The 27,180-nt window shown below is 43.5% G+C and overlaps 2 protein-coding genes across 4 annotated transcripts in view; one reads left to right on the forward strand and one right to left on the reverse strand.

The window, feature by feature from the left end:
* CGNL1 (cingulin like 1) overlaps positions 1-27,180 on the reverse strand; it is a 413,622-nt gene that overhangs the window by 356,406 nt on the left and 30,036 nt on the right. The window lies entirely within an intron of this gene.
* The window catches only part of LOC146860263 (uncharacterized), a 200,205-nt gene continuing 188,355 nt past the window's right edge, over positions 15,331-27,180 (forward strand). For both annotated transcript variants that reach the window (XM_085644100.1, XM_085644101.1), the window contains exon 1: positions 15,331-16,047. In XM_085644100.1, coding sequence (XP_085500226.1) covers positions 15,937-16,047 — 111 coding nt within the window. In that variant the 5' untranslated portion in view covers positions 15,331-15,936. The remainder of the gene's footprint in view (positions 16,048-27,180) is intronic.

Genomic DNA, 27,180 nt, shown 5'->3' on the forward strand with positions numbered 1-27,180 from the left:
CCTGTGCTAAATGAAGGGGAAGGAGAATATGTCTACCTAAAATGTTAACCTAAAAAAGGAAATCTTTTTTGCCATTATGAGTTGGGTAGGGTTGTGCATAGCTACAAATGTTTTTCCTCTGCAACTTTGTGATTTAAAAACTGTGGTCTTCTGAAACAAAGATAAAAAAAAACAAAAAAAAACACAGCTCCTCTTAAAGTGGTCCTCCACAGAAGCACTGCTAACAAGCAATGGTAAAGCCAATAGGTTTAGCCTACGCGAAATCTATTGTCTTTGTCATAGTTTTATTTTTACATGTTGCATATTTACATTGACAGCGTCATAGTGCTTTAAAAAATAAAAAGCTATATTATATATATACACACACACATATACACACACACATACATTTTTCTTTTACTTTAAGCAATGTTTCACAGCAGTCCACGCTGCTGTGCAATATGTAAAAAAACATAACAGCGTAGGGGGTTGCGGGCGGTTAAGCAACCCAAGGGAGGAGACTAGGAAAGACATTGGAAAGCAGGAGGAGGGCAGGGGGTGGATGGGGGTTTGCTTGAAAGCTCAGGGAGCGGGAGAAGGGTAACACCACGAGGAGGGTGACGCACACAAAAAACAGCACAGGGGGTTAGGGGGCTCAAGCAACACAAGGCAGGAGGGTGGGAAGGACATCGGAAAGCAGGAGGGTGGGAGGGAGTTTGGTTGAAAGCTCAGGGAGCGCCATGAGGGTAACACCACAGGGAGGGTGACAAACATGTAAACAGCGCAGGGGGTTGGGGGGCTCTAGTAACAAGGGGGAGGGTGGAAAAGACATCGGAGAGAGGGAGGAGGGCAGGGGGCATTTGGGTGAGGAGGAGGATGACACCACAGGAAGTGGGGGTGAAGGAGATGCACTCCTGATACACTCTTTGAGAGTGCATGCTGACAAGTAAAAAGAAGTACCTGGAGGTGCCTGCGGAAAGTGGAAGGAGACCGATCACAGGAAAGTGTACTTGGTCCATGCTCCATGGCAAGGATGAAGACCCCAAAGCCCGGGGAGGAAGCAACAGGTAAGGAGAAGGCGTTGACCAATCGGAAGAAAGGAAACGGGAGTGCTATGGGAGCCAACCACTGATAAGTATATGTAAGTAATGGGCAGGCTCTATACCCCTTTTAGCTTTTTTTTTCTTTACAAGAGTTTTCACAAGTACAACATAAGCGCTGGGCAAGACAAACTTAACCTCTGCTCTAAATTGATATACAAACCAAATCACTCGGGTGTATACTAGACTGTAAACTCTAGCTAGATGCATGCATAAATGCAATTTCAAAAGGGGCCCCTATTACCCAACCCTTCTAAAATGGATCTAAAATGTCAAAACTACAGCTGATCTTCAATAGACCCACTCAAAGCTTATGTGTTAGAAGCTGTGGTTTTTGGGGATGAGCAAAGTACTTGAGCGCTGCGCTGTTAAATTACTGTAAGGTTCACTTTCCTTTGCTTTTTACCAAAAAAGTAACATATATATGACCCAGCTTCCCAGGGCCATTGGGTTGACTCAGTGCTTTACGATTAAAAGTAGTTATCAATGCAGCAGCGTAACTAAAGTAACTCGAAAACCATTTACCTATATTTGGGTTTATTACTGGCCAAAAGGGATATCACCATGCACTTGAAAGCTAAACAGGGCCCAAGCGTAGCAAGATGGAAGGCAGACCGCCTTAAGTGGGCAGAGTGTGAAGGGGTGATCAGACAGCAGATAGCCAGTAAAACAGGGAGTGAGAGAGCATTAGAAGCGACAAGAGCTTGGGAAGCGCTAGTCGTGGCGCTCAAATCCCCGGAAGACGCTGAGGACACAGACTGTCGGTGTTCCCCCAGCAGACTCAAGTTAGGCTGCAAGAGGGGGGAGGGTTTCTTGGGGCATGGAAGCAAACTACTGTTGGCGGCCCTCTATTGCCTGGATGGAATGCGATCCCTTATAGTGCTACTTCAATCAGTAGTGGCACCCTGCTTGGGAGACTGGTCTACTACACTTTCACGACCTAGATGTAAGTGACATGCCTGGGGGGGGGGTGGGGGGGGGGTGGGCGGGGGTAGTTGCGGGTTTGGTAGCTTTCAGTAGGAACTGAATGTCAGTATGCGCATAGGACCGCGAATGAATGTCAAAAGAACAGAACATCCTAAGCTAACTAATAAGCTGTACTAGTGTCCTAAGTTGGCTGAATGTAGGTTTGTTGGTTGATAGGGTTGTGGCATAATGACCCAGTGCACCTTTGGTAAAATTCAATAAAATTTGTTTACAAAAAAAATTAACTGTTTCCCAACATAACGCAAACGGCTCACCTCCAAGCATACTGTGAACTGAAATCAGCCTCTGCCATCTTTAAAGCACTTACACTGAACACACTTTACTATCTAAAGAAGTAATATGCCTTATCAGGAAGCCTTGCCATCAGCTCACACCTGGACACCAAACATAGCAACAAAACTTCAACCTAATTCCAATCTTTTGCAGGCCCGCACTGAAGGTTTGGAAAACTATGCCCACCAAAAAGCAGCAGAATTGCTCCTTATCGCTTAGAGCTCACCTAATAAAACTGCTAACGGCCCACCCCTAGACACCCTAAAACGTCTCCTTATCATGTCCCCATGATTACTTGTCCCGCTCCTCGAATCTGCTGATGATTATACACGAGGAGTCTCACACTGACTTGAATCAGATATATTACACTACTAACTTTCTATGATTATGAAAACTGGGACTGCTCCCTTTCACCTAAGAGAAATTTCAACACTAGCCTTCTGCGCATTCTACACAGACTCAATTATGACATTTTCCCTTCTGGCTGCACAAATTGCAGATGTTATAAGCGCGCTCCAATTTGTATGTGCATCAATTATCTCCTCAAGTGAAGTTTTAAAATGTGTCCTTGTGTAACCTAAACGATGCTGGATTGTCCTCTTTTTGCTTCCCATGTAATCTCATCTGATATCGAACATCCTACTGGGATAAATCCCATGCAATAAGAAGCTAAATAAATAAACCTCAATCAGCGTTGTGGGATTAAAAATGAGCAAAAAAAAAATTTCACATTTAGCAGGAGAATTCTCTTGCCAAAAAACAGGAAAAAGTTTCCATGAGAAAATTCTCTATCGACGCAAAGTCAGCAAACTTGTAACTATCAGACGTGCCAAGATTGCCTACCTCGCGGGCTAAATTTGTAACACCACCACTCCTGGGTTCCAGAAAATAAGAGGAGAGCTGAGCATCTCAAAACTAACGAGATTATCATTGGCCAAAAGACGTTATGAGGCAAGGACAAAGAATGCTTAATAGCTTTGACAACTCAACAGCCCTCTTAGCCCTTTTATGAACTGATAAGTACTAAATTCTTTAACTGCGTCAGATGACGGGAGGGGGTACATAACATAAAGGACCCCTCCCAATTAACAAAGCAGGCACATGCAGTTGATGGATATTTAAAAGAGAATGTCTAATAGACGTGATTTTAAACTGTTTGGCAACTGGCATGGTTTTTTAACAAAAGATTGGTTGGGAGCTAGTGGTAGTTTCACTCTTTTAAAAGGAGTGCAGCGGTTGGTTAATCGACTGGTTGTAAAGGTGGCAGTATCTGTAGACTTGGAGTAGTCCAACAACAAGTAGAGCGGAAGTGACGACATCTGCCCCTCAAGCAAAAGACTCCAAAACTATGATGAACAGAATTGAGAACTGAACTTGGCTGAATTGAGTAGGGGATTACAACTTTAATCCTGGATGCTTGATGTAGGCTTCATAAATATATTTCCATAAAAGTCTCACAAGCAGAAAATCCAGCGGCCAAGTTAGAATTTTGTTTTGCCGCTTCATAAAGATGTGATGGACTCGCAGTTCTTGAGTGCTCTCTTGTGTACCAACACGTAGAAATGTACATTGAGTTAGGTAACGAGGAAGAAACGGGAGCCTCTTACCTCCATTTACAAACTAGAAATTAAATGTTTAGAATATATACAAAATGTCCTCTTGAGCTCAATTGGTATTCTCTTTGTGGTCTGAGATTTTGGTTTCGCCGTGGAGGCTAGAAAGAGCACATAATCCCGAAATGACACAGATTGCTTAGTGAGTAGAAAAGGTTAGTCCAGAAAGTGACGATCTGTGATCCCCTTGGTCAACACTATGCTCACTCAGATGGAGGGTGATTTTACGTTTGCCACTTTGGAATCACACTGCAGATCGGGGCTACAGAAGTCACACCATGCTAGAGATAAACTGTTGGCAAAAAGTAAGGCCTTTGTGCAAACTAAACATGAAAGCAGGCTTGGTAGCCGGGATCCCCTCTAGACTTCTGCAATAGCTAGTATTTCTTACAAAAGACTCCGAGGTGTTTCCAATGTACAATCCCTTCACTACTCGTTTCACTTGCCACTGGTTTCTCCAGTCTCCTTTTAGTGCAGGAAGAGAGGGCAAGGGCCTGGGACCCTATTCCCTGCTGTGGTGGCTTGGATGGTGTTTAAGATGGAACATGATGTGATGTGGGGTGGATTGGAGTTGGGTGGACTGAATGGGGTAGATAACATTGGAGTGGGGTGGATTGGGGTGGGGTGGACATGGGTGGGGTGGACTGGAGTGGGTGAGGTGGATTGGAATGGGGTGGATTGGAGTGGGGGTGGATTGGAGTGAGTGAGGTGGATTAGATTGAGGTAGATTGGATTGGGGTTAACTGGATTGGGGTGAATCGGAGTGAGATAGACTGGATCAGAGTTGGGTGGACTGGAGTTGGGGTAGGGTGGATTGGAGTGAGGAAGAATGGATTTGGCGGAATTGGGGTGGACTGGATTGGAGGGGAATGGAGTGGGGTGAATGGATGGATTGAAGTGAGGTAGATTGGATTCAGTGGGGTGGATTAGATTGGGGTGAACTGGTGTGGGGTGGACTGGAGTAGGGGTAGGGTGGATTGGAGTGGGGAAGGTTGGATTTAGCTGGCTTGAGGCGGACTGGATTGGAGTGGGGTGGACTGGGTGGGAGTGAGGTGGATTGGGGTGGGGTGGATTGGGGCAGATTGGAGTGGGGCAGAGTTTTTGAATGGAGTGGGGCAAATAATTTTGGAATGCAGTGGGGCAGATAGTGTTGGATTGAAATAAGGCAGATTGGAGTTGGGCAGATTGTTTTGGACTGGAGCAGATTGGATTGGAGTCGAGCAGATTGGAGTGGGGCAGATTGTTTAGAATTGTAGTGGGGCAGATTGGACTGGTTTGGGGAGGATTGTATTGGTGTGGGATGGATTGAGTGAGATGAATAGGAGTAGGGTGAATTGGGATGAAGTGGGTGGACTAGGGTGCGGTGAGGTTCACTGGACTGGAGCACGGCAGATTGGAGTGCGGCAGATTGGAGTAGGACAGAATGTTCTGGATTGGAGTGAGGCAGATTGTTTTGGATTGGAGTGGAGCAGATTGGAGTGGGATAGATCGAAGTGTAGCAAATTGTTTTGGATTGGTGTGGGGCAGATTGTAGTGAGCAGATTAGAGTGGGCAGATTGTTTTGGACTGGAGTGGGTCAGACTGTTTAGGAGTGGGGTGGATTAGAGTGGGGCAGACTGGAGTTGGGTAGATCGAAGTGTAGCAAATTGTTTTGGATTGGTGTGGGGCAGATTGTAGTGAGCAGATTAGAGTGGGCAGATTGTTTTGGACTGGAGTGGGTCAGACTGTTTAGGAGTGGGATGGACTTGAGTGGGGCACATTGAAGTGTAGCGGATTGGAGTAACCAGATTCATTTGAATTGGAGTGGGGCGGAGTGGGGCTGATTGTTTTGGATTAGAGTGGGGTGGATTAGGGTGGGGTAGATGGTTTTCGAATGGAGCAGGGAAGATTGTTTTGGATTAGAGTGGGGCAAATTGGAGTGGGGCAGATTGGAGTCCAGTGGGTTGGAAACATTGGAGTAAATTGGGTTAGGAAGATTGCAGTGTGGTAGATTAGTGTGAACTAGATCGGAGTGAGTGGTGTGGGTTGGAATGGGGTGGATTGGTGTGGTGAGGGGTGGACTGGATTGAGTTGGGCGCACTGGTGTGGGGGGTGAGGTGGAATGGCGTGGACTGGAGAGGGTACTGTACGAGTATGTGTTAAAGCATCATTTCAGAATTTACACAAGGAAACAGGTCTCTTGGATATAACATATTCCTCATCTTTGGAGCACAACACCCACAAGCAAAAACAAAAAGAAACACGAGTGCAAAGTGATGCAGCACTACACACTTTCTAGCTTTATACACTGTCACTTTATGCACTGTGCCGAGCATGTTGTCGAGGACACCATCTAAAAAAAAAAAACTCAATAAAAAGATTTAAAAATAAAAAGTAAATTATACACTGTCACGGAGATTGGTACGGGTATCATTTGTCGTTACAACACTTAGAAGAGGGAGTAATCTAACATTGAGCATTATACCAAACACTGGCAAAAGCCAATCGGTCTTGCCATCATATTGCATCTAGACGCAACGTGACCGCCATCTTGGAAGTATACAAAATGACGTTCTAAGATGACAGCTCATCTCTATTGGCTGTACCAATCCTTGCACACATTTCTACCACAAGTGCTGGCAAAGCCAATCTAAGCAGAGGCTGGCGGAGGGTTGGCAAGGTGTCACCAGGGGAGATGAACAGAGGCAAGGGGACGGAGTAGAGCAAGGCACCATGTAATATTTGCACTTGGTGTCAGCAGTGCAAGTGTTGTTAAAGGGAGGAGTTGGTCTGAGACGAAGAGAGAGAGATATAGAGGCAGTGTGGGGAGATGGTACACATCAAGGATGACGAGAGATGGGAGGGATTGGGAGGAAAAAAAAGAGTTACATCAACAGAAAGGGGCAGATGAAGAACATGACATGCTATCCCACTGAGCGCTAAAGCAGAATGCTACACAAACATTCAGAATAGTTCCCTGGCACCAGCAGTGGAAGGATAGGCTCAAACAGTCAAAAAACGGGTTTGAAACCAAAAAGTGGGACGCATAAGAATAGGGAGGTAAAACATCCAACAAGGAGCAAGGAATCAAAATAACCAAGGAAGCCATCTAAACATGAGCAAAGGGCAGACACAAATCCCACTCTAGGCATATGTTTAAGCATTGATGAAATTGCAGTCTGTGACAAGACCCCAAAAATGGGTATCACTTTAAAGTTTTGCTTCCTCATGTTTTCTATTGCTATATTGGCAAAACAGTAGCTCTCCTATAAGTGAAGTCAAGAAAGTAAAGAATCTAGGAGATTTTACGCTTGCTTTTCACAATACTTTTACTTCTTTATTCACAGTTCAGTTTAAACGCTTCCTGTGTTTCACAGATTTACAAACCCTACATTGCTGAATGCCATCTTTCTTTTATTTAAGTAAGTTAAAGCTCGTATCTCAACAGACCCAGGCTGGAAACAAACACTTCACTAATTATTGCATGAGACGGCTGGCTGGGCAGTGTTCGAGTTTCATTCAAGGAGACAGTATTAAAACAAAGAAGTCTGCTGAAAATACAATATGAGAAACCAGGCCATTCATAAGTACTTATAAGAGAGCCCGGTCATTCACAAGCCTCACTGGTTTAATGAGGAATGGATTAAAAGACAATGGTGCTGCACAGTCAAAGAGGGGAACAAGTCCTGCATTATAGGCTCCCTCGGGTACCCTCTGAATGCCACTGCTTATGCTGTAATATAACTCTTTGAAAACCACATCAATATTGTTACATTTAACAATAACTCAATTGCAGTGATTTTAAAAGTACGCAAGAGAATAGGTAGATCGGAAGCTCAAATGTCTATCTAATATTGCCTAAGTTTGATAACTGATGACTACAGTGTTTGAGGATTGTGCAACTTACTTCAGAGTACGTGAACAGTTAAGCCATTGTGCACACTACAGCCAACTCTAGATCCTGTCCAACAGGTCTAGCGCTTAAATTTGTGCACGCACCCGTCTCTGCAGAGAGGAGTGCGGGGATACGTCGAAAGAAGTTCCACAGTGTAGGTGGATATGGAAACGGAAAGCCAGCCCGCTTCTTCCTGTATTCTTAGCCAAAGAACAAAAACAATGCTTTAGTCACTGAAGAGGACCCACTTTATCAATGACAGGTTTGTTCTAGGTAATAATTATGAAAGCAGATTCAGTTGTCTCTGTATTCATAAAGTAGCTTTGTTCTCTTGTTGTTATGTACTCTGTTGGACACCTAACTAGATTTACAGTATAAAATAGATTAAAGAACTGGTGATTGCAACTTTAGTTAAGGCTGAGCTGAACAATTGATATCCCTGCACACAACTGATCAAAAAAGACATGCACGGTAAGTTTGAGGTTGCAGTTTTGAGAAGATTGGTAAAGGTGTGAGGAAATATCCAAATTAAGTAGCCTCAAATTTAGTTTTCCCTTATAAATTCTATGGGCAGTTTTGCCCAAACCACTGCCTTATGTTTCCTTCATGAAATTTATGGTAAACCCACCAAGCGATTACTGATGTAGTCCCAAAATAAAATAAATCGAGATTGTAGGTAGGGTTCATGAGCCAATCCAGAATTTCTAAAAGGAATTCTGAATCCTATTGGTTGAGAAAATCAGATCCATTTTGATATGAGGACATGTTTTACTTGTCAATCCAGTTGTGATTTTTTTTGCACATCCCAATCATGCTGGGATGGTAGAGTAGGGAGGGGGACATGGGCATATGACACAGGTTCAGGGTGCTGTGAACATTTTAATACATCCTTCCTCACTTAAAGTGGTGTCCCAAAACTCTCATGGAGGGCCAGGTAAAGGTAGGAAGAAGCTACATAAAATATAGAAAGAGAAGTGAGCACAGGACATGCCCTTGTCCTGTGCCAATTACCTGTGGGCTAGTACACAAATGAAGGGTATTTTTGCAAGTGCCATGTAACGTTGTACCAAACAGAAGCTATGTACACAAAATACTGTGGAACGTAGGAATCCTAGACACCCACACAAATAGAAATTGTGAATAGAGCATCAAAAGTATGATAGGGTGCATTCAGGTGACTAAAAGATGTTAACAATTGCTGCCCATTGCTCCGTTAACAGATAGTCCTGGTCCCTTGATACGTTGAAAAGTTGTTTTTCGGAGTATTTTATTTTTGATTTGTCTTTTTGTATCATTAGAGAAGTCATTTAGCTAGGTTTTGACACCAAAATGAAGTATATAGGTCTCATGGTTCCTGAAATATTACATCACTGCAACACATCCACCATTTTTTTTCTCAATGTCGTCCAGAAAAATTCGGCCTGGATCAGCAATGTCTACCCAAGCTAAATTACTGATCTAATGATCCAAAAACATAAATCAAAAAAGAAAATCTCTGGACAACAATTTTTTTTACGGGGGTATATCGGGGGGCAGGGATTAAGACAAGCATTATGTTAAGTGTGTGATCAGTAGAAAGAAGAGTAGTCCCTTAAAAAAAAATATCTTGGTTTCTAATCTTGCATAAAAAGGATAACTAACAATAAAGTTTTTTTCTTCCACATACAATATTATTCTTTGAGACCCCACCAGTGCTGTATTAGTACACCTATAGAAGGTAGCACAGCTACACAGTACTCGCACATAAGTAACCTTAAAAAAAACATACGACAAGTCCATCAGCAACAGGTCTTTGCAGGACAAAAGCATGCCAACAAGTGCCAGTGAGGTTCTGTATGTTTCCCCCCAAAAACGTAGCAGAGAACAACCAAAACAAAGGATGCCGTTCACTGAACTCTGGACAATACATCGTCTTCCGGAGGACCACAGCCTTTGTGTACAGTACTTTGCACAGGCCATGGAGTCATTAGCCTATTAATAGCACAGGTTAGGCATAGCTACAGACAGTTAAAAGCAAGTAGTGGTGGTGGAGTTACTTGGCACAAGGAATCTATAGTAGTACTGGACACAAAGCATGGGTGTTGGTAACATTTGTTAACCTGGTGGTAGGAATACTGGGGCAGGAATAATGTTAGCAGGGTATTTTTTAAAGCCGTGCTTAGTACCCACTGGGTACTGAGGGTCCCTATTTTCCCTAGGTATGGGACAAGGCCTTAAGCGCTGTTGCAGGTTATTCGATGCAGGAACTTGATAAAGAGGACTTGAAGATCTAGTCTGCGGCCCACATATTGTATTTATTTTAGTTACCTTCAGAGAGCAACCTCATTCCTTTCAGAGTCTTTAAGAGCTGGATTCCCTCCATAAGTAAACAAAAGAATTAGCTGGAACCATTTTGAAACATTCAGGTCTTCAGATATGTTCCTAATCTCAGATGATTGGGTTCAGAGCACAAGCTCAGAGTTTGTTCCATATTTAGAATCGGCAATGGAGAAGGCCCTGCCGTCCCATTTTTAGGGGTGGTATTTAGGAATGGTGAAGGTGGGCTTGTGCTCGGTTCTTAGAGAGCAAGCCGGTGAGCATTTATGCATCTCCTGAGAAAGGAGATGATTCTCAAACCTATATGAAATATTTGGTGCAGAATGCAGGCTGCATTGAAGTCAATGCACTTTGCAATGGAGAGACAGTGCCTAAAGTGGGATTTGCTCATGTTTCTTGAGGTTAAAAATCAGTATAATGGTGGTGTTCTGAATGCATTTTGAATGCACAAGACTTTTTTGGGAGTATCCAAGTAAATGATGCTGCCAAGTTAATGGCGCTGCCATAGGCCAATTTAGTCTGGATATGGGCATTGGCGACACTCACTTTATGAGAGAAGGATAAAAAGGGAAAATTAAATTAAGCCCCCTTAACAGAAATAATGGAACTTTGAAATTGCTGCGATTTGAACAGCTAATGTGAGATGGGCGTCAATGAAATTCCTAAACTTCTCACCGCTGATACTGGGGTAGAAATTTACCCCTGGTCAATGGTGACAGGAAGTTTCTTGGAGACAGATTAAGTTTGAGATAATTATCCATCATTCATTCTAGTATGGTGGATAGTATCAGCATAAGCTTCTCATGCATCTCTAGGGAGTTAGATTGTAAGTTAAAAATAGAACGAGTGTCAATGGCTAAAAAAAGAATTGTCCATCCAATTCTTGCAGGGTGTAAGGTATAGAATAAAAAGAGGCGCCAATAAAAAGGGTCTATAGACCCCCAACTGAAGGGGGATGTTGGGTGAGGTGAACTGTTGAACGCCTTTAGCCTGGGATCTATTTGATGAGAAGGACCAAAGTAATGTTATTTAATTTCCTCAAAACCTGATCAACTTCGCCTATCTAACAAAATAACATGGTCAATGGTGACAAAGACGGCAAGAAATCCAAAATAAAATCAGGGGCCCTTCGCAGGCCTGGTCCCCCATTTTTCTCAGGTCAACTATGGCGGAGATTCCAGCCAGCTCGTCACTCCGGCCTGTAGTCAGCATAATATAGTTCTTTCTTCATATATGTTGGAGGCAGTGATATACAGCACAGGCCAAATAACTTGACACAGGTTGTTTTCAGTGGGTTTTCAGCTTAAGATATGGCTAATCCTATGGCCGGTGCTCAGAGACATGGTACTGTGTGTTTGGGGTGGTCAATGCATGTGCACACTCATCGATGGGCAAGTCAGCTGATGAGGAGTCCGAGCTTCAGATGTTCTAGATGGCCCCATCCTGTTCCTACTGCCTGCAAAGCACAACCACTGGCCAGGAGCAGTAGTTAAGGATGTAGTAGTAGCCGTGGAGTATGGACATATCGGTCACATGCCCAACGGGCACAGCAGCAGGCCACATCATGTGGGCAATGGAAATGGGGTACTGCGCACTGTGCCATGCTTTATGGAAAGTGTCCACAAGGCACAGCTCCAAGGCATGCCCAGTAGTATGTTGCCATGGGGGGGGTAGGAGGGGGAGAGGAGGGGCACACAAAAATGTCAGGCAATTAAAATATATCATTACAAACCCTCTCAAAAATGAAATAGCAAAATAAGGTTTGTTTGGGGAATAAGCGGTGTCTACTAATATCACTACTAAGACGAGCTATAATCCAATGTTACAAAGCAAAACCTCCAAAATACCTTGAAAAACAAAAATCACTGAAAATGCCCAGTGGTGTCTAGTAATAAAACCACAAAAATCAAAAGCACCTTGTGTGACATTACAAATGAATGTTCAATTAAATCACCGGAGACATCCGATATTATTACAAAAACAGTCAACAACTAGCGGTGCACACAGATAAAATCAAGCAAGATGGAGCCCGTTTCACTCACGGCTGATCACCTCACAGGCTTGACGCAGATAGAGTCCCGGAAGATCACTTGCCGCAAGCAGATGCCCTCACAGAAAAGGGCCGGATTTTTACAGCATAAAAACAAACATGAAAAAATTCAGTGTGAAGTGGTGTCATCGATGAGATAATCTGTGATGTCAGGAGAAGTGCTTCAGTGGCACTACCAACCTCACCATCTTCTAAAACCTATGGGCTGATTTTCATTTCCAATAAAGAACGGTTTCTGCGTTTTGGGGCAAATTGGCGTCACCAAAAGCCAGCTTGTTTATCTTGAAAAGATGTATCCACAGTTACGCATTTTTAGGATCTATTTTCCTATTCCACCTTTTCCCGGAAAGACTTTGCTTGATATTTACAAAAGTACGGTACGCCGGGAACTGGTCGCAGTCGCAAAATGATTGTCTTTTACTGTAAAGTCTATTAAAACAAAATATAAATAATGAATGTAAAGGGGGAATAAAAGTTAGAAAAGTAACCTCAGAGTTCAGGGGAAAAAATGTGCTGTTGAGTGTTAAAAAGGAACTTGAAATATACTGTCAGACTCTTTATGTAGCCCCCTAGCAAAAAAAAAAAAAAAAAACACTAGGTCATCAACAGCAGGGCATGCAACTGAAATGACAACTAGCAAATGCAGCGCATTGCACGGCGACGGCAACATGTCCCTTTGCCATTGGGGCAAAATGTTTGTCCCATCCCTGCCATCGCCCCAGTGGTGTTATTGGTGCAGCCTCCTCACAGCACAGATTCAGGCAGCTGGACCAACCCATCTGCACCACGGAATGAACTGCCTGGTCAGGAGATCTATGCTGACTGGGATAGAACAGTGCACGTACGCTCCAATTTGCATTAGTGCAAATTGTCTTCTGGGCCTTCTAATTTATCAGTGGACTTTTAAAAGGTTTAAAGGAAAGTTGCTTTTTGTATCAGGTGTACTCTACTGAGACCTGAGAGTAACCTGCAGCCAGTGTGGCTGACTCTACCCTCCGAGCTTCCCAGAGTGACAAAGTTAGTAACATTAGCATGGAAATATTGAGAAAAAAAAAATAAGCCAACGCAATTATTCTCATGTTGCCAATCTAACCATTCGCTTCGGAAGCACAGAATCAAATTCTAAAACTTAATAAAATATGATAATAAAAGTGTTTTGGCATGTACAAAGGGGAGAAAAGAATCACGAACAATTCCACGTTTGCTGATTTTGTCTTTATGTTAAGGATGAGTGAGAGAATACATGTTTTGAAGTTTTTCTTTAAATTTGAAGAGGATATTCAGAACAATAGCAATTGTAGGTTAGAGCTAAATTATACTTCTAAATCAGAATGATGTACAACATTCTGGGTTTCTCAAAACCAGAAGGGAAAAAAGGACAAAGACAATACTTGTTTGGAAGAGATACCCTGCAAATGGCTAAGAACGTGCACCAATACAACACTACTCATCAGAGTTTGTGATAATTAAGATAATCACCATGCAGTCAAGGAGCTACCAGGAAGCTCTATTAGCCTGAGAAAAGATGTGTTTAGACTTGGCACAATGGACCAGTCATGACCTAGCAAGCAGGTGATAAGACCTCCCAAAATTCCTATCCACCTAAAGTCATGCTTGGGCGTGCTCTATTAAATACAAAGTGGAGCAAACTGTAGCATGCTGCAAAGATAAGTAGCAATTAGAGGAAATCTTAATGAGAACAGATTCCACAATTAAATATCAGATGTAACACCTCCTTTTAACACCGCGTCTGGATTTTACCGATGCTATAATTGCATGGATGGAAGTGTGAGGATGCAAGAGGCTAATCTCTCTTGCACATTAGGCTTCTGTGAAGGCTGCAAGATGAACGTTTGTGTGATAAAAAAAAAAAAAAAAAAAAAAAAAAAAAGGAGCAGGAGGGAAGGAGGGAAGGAGAAAAGACCGACAATCAGAAGCATACCTACGTTCACGTCTTTAATAAACTAGAGGGAACCACTGAGTCTACCATCTCCAAGCAAGGACAGGACCTTTATCTCGTGTTTATCACATAGGAGTGTAATTTCTAGGTTACAAATGAATCTGTGAGTAACTGCCTTCACACACGCTGAAGAATATCTCATTACTTCTCACCAGATGTTCCACTACTTGCAATCCTAATTTACATTTCCTGGTTTCAAACATGGAAAAACTGCGTTATATGGAAAAACTGTGTTATATGAAATAGATTTCTATCTTGTTGATTACTTCACCAGGCCTGAAATATTTATCGCTATCGCATCTTCTGAATGTCTCTCCAGTTTTCACTGCTTTCAGTGCAGCCCATAAGATTTCAAAGAATTCTCTTCTTTGGGCGGTGAATATCTGCCTTTGCAGAGATGCTAAGAGTCTCTTCCAGCTATGATCTGTTGCCTCTACCGACAACGCTCAGCTATAACCGGGTGCTGCACTTAACCATGAGTGAGACTGTTCAAACACCCAGAATTGTGGAACAAAGTGACTCAGAGGTCCACCTGGCTCACGTTCAAAGGACAATCCACAGAAATCCACGCGCTGGTTTCTAAAGCAATGAAGTTAAGCATATAAGTTTTATATTTCATCTTTACCATTGTTTTTGTCACTCACATCCCAGCATTAAAGTCAGCAATCCTGGAGAGATGCTTGATTAAGATAGGACTTTGTTCAAAGACAGTGACTAGAATCCAAGATTTCCATTTTCTCCAATAGACACCTAAAATGAGCCATGTGACAAATCACCCACATCCAAAGTGCACCACAAAACCACAAACACAGTGCAGAACAGACAGGCATCACCATGTGCATCAAACACGTCTGATATGCCATAATCAGCTGACTGCACATCCACACCCCCGTACCACCCAACAACACCTAAACTTAGACGTGCTCACACAGAACACTCTATAGAGAACCCCTGAACCATGGTCATACACACAACTACACCGCACCAAAGTCAGTAGTCTCTCACAGAATTTGGGGTCACAGACCCTTTAAACCAGGAGAAGGCACAGACGTGTCATAATGTAAACACACAGTGAGCCTTCCTAGCGCTATGACCAGTGGCGGTTTCTCGTACCGGGCGTCGGGGCTCCGCCCCCTTTACTTTTGTCCCCATCATCACCGTCCATCTCCACAATAAAAACAGTTTGCAGTTTATGTTATTAAAAATGCAGGCTGCTGCACTCACCTAAATTCGGTCGGTAAATAGTATACATGCCATCCTTGTTTTCTGTGAATGGGGCCATAAGTAATGCACAATGCCAGCCTGAGTCACTGACGCTGAGTGACGTTGGGCAAACTATTTGCCGGGCTGAAGAGCTCACCGACCTGAGGTCTGTGAGGTCATCAGCTCGGCAAACACATAGCTCAAAGGATCAGTCTCCACCCCCTGATGACGTGGGGGTAAAGTTAGCCCCGGGCGCTTCAGGCTTAAGCCCTGTAGTGCAGGGGCTTCACGTCAATCAGGGAGTGAAGAGCATGGCTACCCCACCCATTTCCAACTCGTCACGGTGGGTTGGTCCCACCCTGTGAGGAGGAGTTGGCAAGGGGTGGGGTAGAGGCTCCAGGCAGACAGGAAGCGTAGAAATTGATTCTGTGCAGTGTATCCACATGATTCCTGAAGACACACTGCGCAGACTCGAGTTTTCTGTTTCCGGTGTTGAATTGTAGGTGCATCACACGTCTACAGCACTACACAGTGATGGACTGTCTGGCAGCCAGCAGAAGACCCCTGGACACGATGGCAGCATGAAGGGAAGGTTGCTTAGGTGCCCACTTCAGTTGTCTGGGACTCGTGGCTGCGTCACTGCTTGCAGAGTCCAGATGGTGCTCTGCAGACTCTCAACCCTGTCTCACGAGGTGAGCGATTTGTATTTTATGGCTCCATCTGACTGGCTGTAGGATGGGATTTCCCTTAGGTTATGTTCAAAGTTTCTTTATTATAGTTATACTTAGAAACAACTAAAGAATGTATTTAATCACTACATGTTTATGACTGTAAATATTGGATTTTACACGAGTGTGATATATTTATATATAAGAAATACTGAATACATATACCGACAATTCTGTTATAGTATATTCATCAGCTTGTATATCACAGAAAAGTGGTAACATTCCTTTGGTTTAGAATAAAATTAAAGTATGTTTGTGGTTTTTTGGGGCAATCAGAGTGGCGTGAGATAGAGCGTGGAGCAGGGCAGGGACAGAGGAGCAGGGAAGAGACAAAGGGGCAGTCAAAGGACAGGCAGAGCGGGGAGAGTAAGAGGGGGAAGAGCCTCGAAGGCAGAGAGTGGCAGGAGGAGGGAGAGGGGCAGTTGGGCCAGAGACAGAGCTCTGAGTGTAAGAGGGCAGAGAAGGGCAGAGACAGAGGGGCAGTCAGAGCGGCGAGAGAAAGAGTGTGGAGCAGGGCAGGGACAGAGGAGCAGGGAAGAGACAAAGGGGCAGTCAAAGGACAGGCAGAGCGGGGAGAGTAGGAGGGCAGAGAAGGGCAGAGAAAGAGAGGCAGTGAGAGAACCGCAGGCAGAGAGGGGAGAGTAAGAGGGGGGAGAGCCTCGGAGGCAGAGAGTGGCAGGAGGCGGGAGAGGGGCAGTTGGGCCAGAGACAGAGCTCTGAGTGTAAGAGGGCAGAGAAGGGCAGAGACAGAGGGGCAGTCAGAGCGGCGAGAGAAAGAGTGTGGAGCAGGGCAGGGACAGAGGAGCAAGGCAGAGACAGAGGGGCAGTTAGAGGACAGGCAGAGCGGGGAGAGTAGGAGGGCAGAGAAAGAGAGGCAGTTCAAGAATCGCAGTCAGAGATGGGAGAGTGAGAGGGGGGAGAGCCTGGGAGGCAGAGAGAGCAGTGGGGCAGAGACAGAGAGTGGCAGGAGGTAGGAGAGAGGCAGTTGGGCCAGAGAGAGAGCTCTGACTGTAAGAGGGCAGAGACAGAGGGGCAGTCAGAGCGGCGAGAGAGAGCACGGAGCAGGGCAGAGTCAGAGAGGGGTAGAAGGAGGCAGATGGGTAATTAGAGAGCCACTGGCAGAGCAGGGAGAGTAAGAGGGCAGAAAGCACTCAGGGTTCTTCAAATTAAAGCAGGGTGCACTTTCACTCAGGGTTCTTAAAATTAAAGCTGGGTCCACTTTTGGATTCAGGTCCAAGTATCAGTGCTGCTCAATGGCAGGTTCCGCCACAACTTTTTGACATGGATACATGTGTGCCAAACTAAGCCGATCTGCTTCTATTTATAGATTGGTGTATGAGAGCACCCAAAGTATGTCAGAGAGCGCATGTTATTTCACTTTAGTGCTGTAAAGAGGTCTGCAAACCCAGAATACCTACATAGTGTTTCACATTGTTGCAAGTGTTAGAAACCACATCAAAGGCTCCTTGCCGCCTAAGCTAGGTGGCTGGCACGCCATTTGATGCCTTTAACTTAGTAGCGTAAAATGCAGTGCAATTTGCGCAACAGATTCTGCTGACAGAAGGCGAGAGTAGAGGTGAAGTGGGAACCCTTCTCTCAGCAGACTCCTGAGGCCGAGTGAAGTCATCACTAACACAGTGAGGTAACGTTTAATAATGGGAAAGAGTAGGCAGTTTTTTTTGTTATGTTTGTGCTCCTGTTTTATGGTCTGGAAGGCTGCTTTTACTGTTTATTTCTCTGGTACTACCACAAACATTGTCTGCAGCAAGTAAAGTGCATGCAATCTCCTATACCTTGCAAAACACCTATATGAACTTGGACTTTGATGTTTCTGGGGGTACAGAGCTGACCTCGGGTGACTGTCCAATTTACAGGCAAAACTACTGATTATGCAGCAGTAATGCACTGTTGTGCTTTGTTATGATTTTTAAATATTTTTTTCAGCAGTTTTTCAACTGTTGGCTTTTATATTTTATAGAGCAACAACAGTGTACACTGATGCATGTGATCGATGTTTCGCTGTGAGAAATAGTTACAGAATGTATTTGGGAGATTATGTATTCCATCTAGTGTCCTTTTTTCAATAAAAGCCACAATGCTGAGGCAGAATAGGACTGTCGCTGTGTATGTTTTAGTAATTACAGAAGGAAGTGTGTTTTCACATTAAAGCTTTCATGGTGGGTCTTGTGCCTTACACTGCCAACTTATGTTTTTATTTTTTGTTAGATTTGTGACAAAAATACAAGTCAGGTTTAGTCCAACACTATGTCCCTAGACTGCTTACTGAGGTGCAGGTGTACTTTACTAGAAGTGTTCAGCCTCCCTCCTTACAATAATGCCATTAACAAAGAGGCAGCTCAGTTGTCGTGCACCCTATGTGTGGTCTAGATTCTTATTGCTTTTTCATTTTTTTGTCTAAATTAGCTTAAAATGCACTATTTGCCCTTTTTTTCTTTCAAAAACTTCTTAGATGAAGAACCCCCTCCCCCTGATCTTGACTTATATCAGTTGGGCTCAGTTGGTTCTAACTTTTTTACACTTTGAAAAATCACCAGCTGCCACTGCTTTACTTATTTTACGAGCTCAAACAGTTAAGGTGAATGCTTCAAAAAAAGAACATTTTGATGGCAAATGTGCTATGTATGAATGGTACTCAGCATTGTTATCTCGAAGTCTGCTATGCAGTTCTGTGATTATACTGAATAAAGAACTACCTATGTTATTAATATGACATTGACATCTCTTTATTAATGTAATAACTGTACTTTCACAATTGCTTTTTTAACCATCTTGCTTTCTCAAATTTGCTTGAAAATGCACCATTTGCCCACTCTTTTTCCACATTTTCTCGGGGGGGGGGACCCCCCGAACCCTCCTTATGCTGATCGGGCGCGCTCGCTCGCCGCGGTGCGTTCCACCACACGTTTGACGCCCCACCACTTTCAAATGTCACCAGCCGCCACTGGCTATGACACAGGGCACGTGGCGCTTAATTTAGAATGAACTATGGACCATCTGAGTTAAGGACATTACAAAGGCAAGACGGTGAAGTGTCGCCCTCTCCTCCCAGCACACACATGGCGTGTGGTTCAAAGGCGCTTCTGGCGCGACCTTAGACACGTGAATGGAAAGGGTCAAGTGCACGTCAACGCTCGCGCGCCGCCTCGGATTCGAAAGAAAGGCCTCCAGGAGCCGCGAGCTCGAAGAGGCACTGCAGATCACGAGCATGCAGAACCTGATCACCGATCAGACACACCCTGCGGAGCAATGCTGCCCACAACACGGAGAACAGGCACGTCCGGAATGTACACACTGATAAGCGGAGCCAGTTTCCTACATTCGCGGCTCCTGACATTTGTAGTAAATATTAATCACGGATTCCAATGTTGCAAACTACAAACAGGCTCCGTTGTCAGGCAACTTTCTAGTCTCTGGTTTCCTGAAAACCATGTTCACGCAGAGCGCGCATCTAGGGTGTGCATCAGCGCGCACCTTTCATCGGCGCCTTGTCTGGCAAGAGCTGTGCAAAGGCCGATCTTCACGGGGACAACAGTCAGGGGGTCTTTACTAGAAGTACAGGGGGATGCCTCAGTTCCACAGCTCAGTCCGAGCCCGACTGACAAGGAGTACAGAGGGGAAGGGCACCGCTGCCAGTTGCAACTCATATGGATTACTTCTTAAAGGAGAATACGAAAATGTTTCTCAAAATGAAAGCTTCACAAAAGGTCCAATAATACCATAATGAGAATTAAGGTCCAAATAAAGAAACCCCCTGATCTTAACGAGTTTCCTCTTACAGAATTTCAACCAGATCTGGTGGCTCAGTGGACTTATTAATCTACTCCGGTGATCTGCGTTTGACCTCATACTTGCAGGCTCAAATCCTGGTGGGTCCACTTAGACTTTCATCCCTCCATGGTCGATTAAGTACCATTGGGTGGTTAGCATTGGTTAATCCAAGGGATGAAACCAATTCACATTTTATGTTATGGGAACAAAGATTTGTATAGCATTGTCACGGTTTCATAAGGGCCTTTAGTACAGTCAACTATCCCACACATATAGGGCCTTGTATGAGAGCAACTAAAAGACAACAAGAATGCTGTACGGCAAAGGATAATAAAATCAAATTTTGACTATCAAAGAAAATGTGACAATAGGACAAACAAATTACACTTTATTGGATGCTAAAATGCATATTCATAGTGGTCTTGCACCTTTTCTCCTTCATGATATTCAAGATAAACAGCAGGTTTGTAACGATTCATCACTTTAGTAGTTCTCAAAATAACATCTTCATGGGAAATCAATATGTGCCTGGAGCAGTACTTCAGGGCACGGAGATATTGTAAGCATGTATATATTTCAGAAGAACGCGAGGTTTTGACAGCCACAGTGCGCAGAGTGATCAAGCATCAGAGTATAAGCCCTGAGAGGGGTTCGTCTGCCCCTGGTTGCCCCAAAGTTCCCATAGTGCAATCTAGACACGCTCTTTAGGTATTTATTTATTAAACACATTTATTTAGCATGGACCAGGCCATATGACCAGTGGAGCGCTTTACAATTAAAAAGAAAAATAATGAAGACGAGGCGGGCACATTAACCGCACTTTATGCGGGTACTGCAACTGGATGGGAATTGAAACCACTTTAGATGCTTTTTGTTGATATCGACCCCTATTAAACACGTTCCTACACGTGACTGCAACCATCACATACCTATGAGGGAGAAGTGGCATCTTCACTGGCACACAATGAACCTCAAGGAGCACAAGTATCCCAAATATGTCCGCTTCAGCTGCCTGCCAGAAAACTCAATTCTGAAGAAAGCAGCTGCCAACAACGAATGTGATGGCTGCCTGGGCTTCGTGGAGCAGAGCGGCACAAACACTGGGAGGGGAAACCTGGGGGTGATGGAAGGTTTGCCCCTTCCAGGGTTTGAGGACGCAGCATTGCACCTCCCCAGCATCAGCCCATCTGAAGCATATCATGAATCCAGGCAGGAAGATAGGGTGATAGTTTTCTAATAATCAGAGATTCACTAGAATGGAGGACATACAACTCATCTTCATAACATAAGGATTTCGTGCTCCCAAAATCCGACCTTATGCTGTATTACGTGTTATTGTGACGGTCAATTAAAATCTTTTACATTGGGCAGACACATCTTTATTTAATAGTTTATATAAGTCATATCAAATATAGCTAAAATGAATCACCATTTATAGTATAAAGTCATACATAATCCACACCAGGCAATGGACTCCATTCAGACCAGTCCAAAAACTTAAAAGACAACATTAGTCACAGATGTCAAGGCCTTTTACCAATCATCACCTTTATCAAGACTTTTACCACCAACTGATCGGTCTCCTGCTTGTCCCATACAACATCATTTCGAGGCGTTCATGTCTATCCCACAACCCGCAGTTCATTAGTAAGGATTTAATATATTGAGCCCTACATCCCTGGAATTCAGGTCAAAGAAAGAACATATGCACTAGGTCTAGGTAAATAACTCACCCAGAGTCTAAAATATCACATTTTCTTTGGTAAACCCTTCCAGAAAGACATCTTTGTGTTCTGTGTGTCCCAGCTTGATACCAACACATTTGTTTCTAATATTTGTTGCACAGAATCTTTCAGCTTCACTATTGTGATCAGCATTTACTAAACTGGCAGAAATGCATTAATTCCGCTCAGTCGATCGTAGGACTGTCTTAGAAGCCACCTCCCTGCATTTATTCTTATTTCTTCCTATACACGACTTCTAGTATCCCTCGTTCACAAAAGTCAAAAAACCATAATTCAGTACGAGGTACCTAGAAGTTCAAGACCTTCTCCTTTGAGCAAAGGTATTAAATCTTTTCTACTCCGGAACAGGCAGCAGGGGCCATCTCTTCCACCTTCCAGTTATAAACAGAGATAATTTTAGCATGGTTCCTTAAAATGTGTCCCCCAAAATGTCTATTTTATGTTGCAGAATTTACGATGCAGCCCAGAGTTCTGCTCCGTAAAGTAGTTGGTGAACAACTTTTACCTCAAATGTCTCTACGATAGGGAATAAAGAACTGCATCCAAATAAGACTATTAAACCCTTAAACATGACCATGACTTTCTTTTCTGGTTGTAACCCTATGGTTTATCTGCAAACCTCTACTGGATGTCAGCCCAGGGTACTCATATTTGTGAGCCTCCTCCAAGGAGGAGATACTCAGTTTCCAGATACCAACTTATTTATTTTTTTAGGACAATAGCCATTACTTTAAGTTTATTAGGATAAATGATTACAAAGTTTTGCATAACCTAATCTCCTCTAGGATTTACAGGCTCTCCTAATCCAAAACTGATTTTTGAGCAATTTCATTTTTTTGGAGGCTCTGGTTGAGGGCATTCTATTAAGAAGGTAGCAGATGACAGTTCGCTGAACTTGATTCAGAAAAGGGCAATTGAGCATGTGCGATTTATTGCTTTTTGGAAGAAATAGATTTTTTCTGTTGCTCTTTCTAACCTGTGCAAGAATGTGTTGAGTGGCGGTCTTTTGGCATGTTGTGTTTTTCTTTTTGGAGGCCACCTCGATAAGAGTACTCCACATCTAGCAGGTGTTTTCTCCTCGCCCCTCTGCCAACTGGTGAAAACGAGTAATTTAACCAACCATTTTATTGATGAATAGATTGTTAGAGTAAATACAGCCCACGAAGGAAGGACTGCAATGCAATAGACAGTAAGTACCTAGCAATGATGTGGTCTATTGGAAGTGGATAACGGGCCTCATGCAACTCTTTGGCAGATGTCCACACTGGGGAATCATTGGTCCTTAACTTCATGTGTTGATATTGTAGTGCTTTGAGACCAGTATTATGTTGAACATGTGGCATGTTGGCACTATATTAAATACATAAGACAACAAAACAAAAAAAAGAACTGACTACAACTACTATAAAATGAACTGTAATCCACAATAAACAATGACTGCACTTATATATAAAAAGGAACTATCATGCACCAGTTTTACTATTATTTTGTCAAATACATGTGAGGTAATAGCTTGAAACATTTGTAAATCTGCTGAGCCGATAAGGACACATGGAACAATCATTAGAAATGCAATAGGTCTTGCATTTGTTTGACTTATAGCTATTGGCATTGTAAATGGCAATGTCTTTTATCCATGTGTTATGGAGTGCGTGTATGTGGTGTATAGTGGAATTATGTTGGTTGTATTGGATTAGTTAGTTGTGGAATTGTGTGGCGTGGAATTGTGTGGTGTGGAGTGGATTTGTGTAGTGGAAATATGTGGAATGTTGTGCTGTGAAATTATGTGAGTAGTTATTATGTGGTACTGAGTAGAATAATGTGAAGTGGGATTGTGGGTTGTAGAGTATAATTATGTGGAATGGTATTTTGTGTTGTGGGTTTGTATTTTGTGTTACTGGTTGGTATCTTTACAGCGACGATGGTAGTACTGTATATTAAAATGCACATTAACACCAATGGCCACATATGGGTGAATGGGAAAATCAGAGTGCAGCTATGACCGCAAACGTACAAGTAGTCTGCTTACTAATATGCCCACTTGCAATTTATTGGAGGCTATATTGCCGATTATACAAGACCCTTATCTCACAGCCTCTAATGCCCAACATCTGTTAGAGAAACATCTAATATCAACTGTATGATCATGATTGCTAACGACCACACTGATTAAATAATTCTTCCAACAAAGGTGGCTATATCAGTTACAATAAATAGACCATGAATCCATACGAGATCATACTGCATATGAAAAATTCAAACAAAACAGCTCGTCTTGGAAAATGCATCTAGCTACAGAATGGCATGTTTATTTCAAGTTTAAAAGCTGCATCCAATAAGATGTATATACACATCCCTTTTATTTATCTACTGCTATGAACTGCAAGTATACACAGTGATTAAGAGTCACAGTACATCTAAAAATACAAATCAGGTGAACCAGAAGTCACATAATACAAATGCCGAGTATTCTGCCTTCACAAATATAAATAAACTAAGCTCAGAACTTCCATGTAAGGTAACTTCACAATATGAGTACTGTAGAGATGTATTGGTGAAGCTGCATACATCATGTAGCATGATGACGAGTCTGTAATTATTTGGCAATTGATTGTACATTTGGATTCAAACATGCCTAAAAGGTAAAGGGGAAGGGTACTACAGGGGAAACAATTAGAAAAGTGGGCACCAGGATGTAAATGGGCCAAGTGTGCAAATGGGAATTAAGAGAGCGGAAGCATGCACTAGGAAAATGGGCCGTGTGTACACGGAGGAGAGAAGGGAACAATCCAGTACTGCGAAAAAGAAGAGACGGACATGAGCCAATAATAAAGGAACAAGTGCACAGGAAAAGGCTCTACCGGGGAGGGGGGGGGGGGGGGAGGAAGGTGAGGGGGTTGAGTGGGGTGGTGGTGGTGGGCACTTTAGGACGGAAGGGTGTGCAAGAGGTCAACCCAGGTGTGTAGAATAGAGGGATGGTATGAACGTGAAAGAAGGAGGCCAGGTGTAAATGCTAGAAAATAAGGGAGGGGCACGACGGAAGTGTGAACTACAAAAGATTGGCAGAAAAGCACGTAGGAAGGAAAAAGGGGCCGCTATGTATCATATAGGGGTTGGTGCAGGTGTGTTCCAAGAAGAGATTGAGAAGTGTGCAGGAATTGGGTAATGTGCACCAGGATGTAAATCATCAGGTGAATTGTGAGGCACAAAGAGCTCATCTATACAATAAAGAATATATTATTGTCCCCTAGAAAGAGTCCATGCCTACATTCAGACACACACACACAACGGTTTACTTATGTACTATACACCAGTAGAGTCAGTCGCACCCGGACCTGCGGAAGCCTCTTTCGCCCTCCCACTAACCTGTGAGCTCCACAGCTTGCCTACATCCATGGTTCGCTATGGAAAAGAGCGGTTGAGGCTCGGAGTATTTCTATGTCCAGTTAAGTGAACCAGAAGCACTAGCAATTCAGGTTGATCCAGAGGTGATCACATTGCCGTAAAACAAAGCTGAAACTTACAGGTGAAATGCATCAGGCACAACAACAACTAAGAGTTACTCGCAGAATTTAGGAATCTGTGTTGCCATATGCGACTTGGAGAACAAGCGCAATATACTTGTCGAAAGAAACAAACCAGAAAAAACATGCGGCTGCATTGGCGACCGCAATGCATAACAAATAAAAGAAAGGCGAGGCCGCCATTGAGGCGTGCCACACTGGTTACGTTTTTGTTTTTTTTAATGTTGCGGGAGAGCCTGTCGTAGAAAGGCAAATAAAAGAAAGGCGCAGCCGCCATTGAGGCGTGCTGCGCTGGTTAAATTATTGAAATACATTTTAAAATGTTGCGGTAGAGCCTGTCCTGTCGGCAACAGCAGGCAGGAGAAAGGCATCTAGGAAAATAGTGCTCCATGCTATAATTCAAAGGTACAGAGTAGCAACACATTTAACAGGGGGTGTCCTCATGGGAGATTACAAGAAGAGAAAAGGCGGTCCTAAGGATGGGCTAATAAGACTATTGACCAATGAAAGCCACCATTTACAAAGGACAGTGACAAGCGCCAATTAAAAAGAAGGGTGGAAAGTGGGTGAAGCCTCGTGATAATATCCTGAATCCAGCATGTCTCGAAGAGACCGTGTAAGCCCTGCCTAGGCGACACCTAAAAAAGGATCTTAACATTGACTTTTGATTCGAGTATCGATCCAGTTGTGAGCACGTTCTCAGCTCTATGGGTGGCCTGTAAAGAAGTAAGTATCCCTCCGAGGTTGAGTCAAAGAGTACTCACAAACCTATGGCCTACTCGATGTATGTATCGGTGCATTGAATGTGCTGAAAAGCGTTTGCAGAGTTGATAATGCACGTGAAATTCTGAACACACCACATGCAAACCCCGTAAAGGACAGTTTGCTGCGTGTCTTTTGGTTGCAAGAAAATTCCTGGCTGTAGTCAGGAGTCGTGGAAGGGATTGCTGGAGAATGACTTTCATTAGATCTACAGAACTTTTCCATTTGTTATTCATTAGACGCATCATATACCATGTGACCTTTCACCTCTTATTGGAAACAGAAAAAAAAAAGCCAGGGTGGGGGCTATACAAGGACGACATTGTGTCATAACTACCAAGTAACACAACATAGTACGTAAAAACTAAGAAAAAAATATAAAAGTTATTTCAATAAAGATACAAATAATTAGTAAAAAATAAACAGATATGAATTGCCAGGGGCATAGCTTGGTCAGTAAGACTGGGGCTGTGAACTTCAGAATTCCCAACAATGACATATGAATTATACGGAAAGGAGGGGGGGGGCGTCTTATGGAGCAGTAGGGAGGGAGAGGAGTGCCGATTGTGAGGGGTACTTAGAACTCAATATTTCGTTAAATAATCATATTCAAGCCCTTTCACACACAGGGAGGGGGTGTGTGTGTATGTGTGGGGTGGGGGGGGGGGGTGTGCGTGTTCCAAGAGAAATCCGACGAACACCTCACCATACCTGTAGCCAATTGTCTACTACCGAATACATTTATAATAGGGGGGGAAAACCCCCAAACAACTTCCCTGAAGCTACGGCCCTGTGAATTTAATTATATATTCCATTTTAGTATTTATTAACGACACACACACACACACAGTGATTCAGATCAACTTTTATGTGAAATAAAGCTCAATGTCAGGGGCGTATCCTTTCAATTGTTAGCAAGTCAACACTCAGGAGGGCTCCATGAACAGGAAAGAGATATGCAGTGGCTATTGTGCCGCCCTCCATGGGCAGGCTGAAATAACCTGCAGGCGGGCCTCTCCACATTGAAAGGACTTTCCTAACATCTGGCTGGTAACAATGAGAAAGGTCGTGTACTGTACAAAAGCAAGACAGAGCTACACTGCTCTCTGCACACTTGGAAGCACATGCGGCAAGCGAAGACTCCTCTGTTCCTGAACCCTCCAGGCCTCAGCCAAGATACTTTTATGTAGCGCTTCTTTACTAGAGGCTAGACACACGCACATGTGCGATTCAGCTGTCCTGTAAAGGGAGGTAAGTACTCCGAGTTGATGAAAACA

Source organism: Triturus cristatus, chromosome 3_1 (genome assembly GCF_964204655.1).
Source record: "Triturus cristatus chromosome 3_1, aTriCri1.1, whole genome shotgun sequence".
NCBI lineage: Eukaryota > Metazoa > Chordata > Amphibia > Caudata > Salamandridae > Triturus > Triturus cristatus.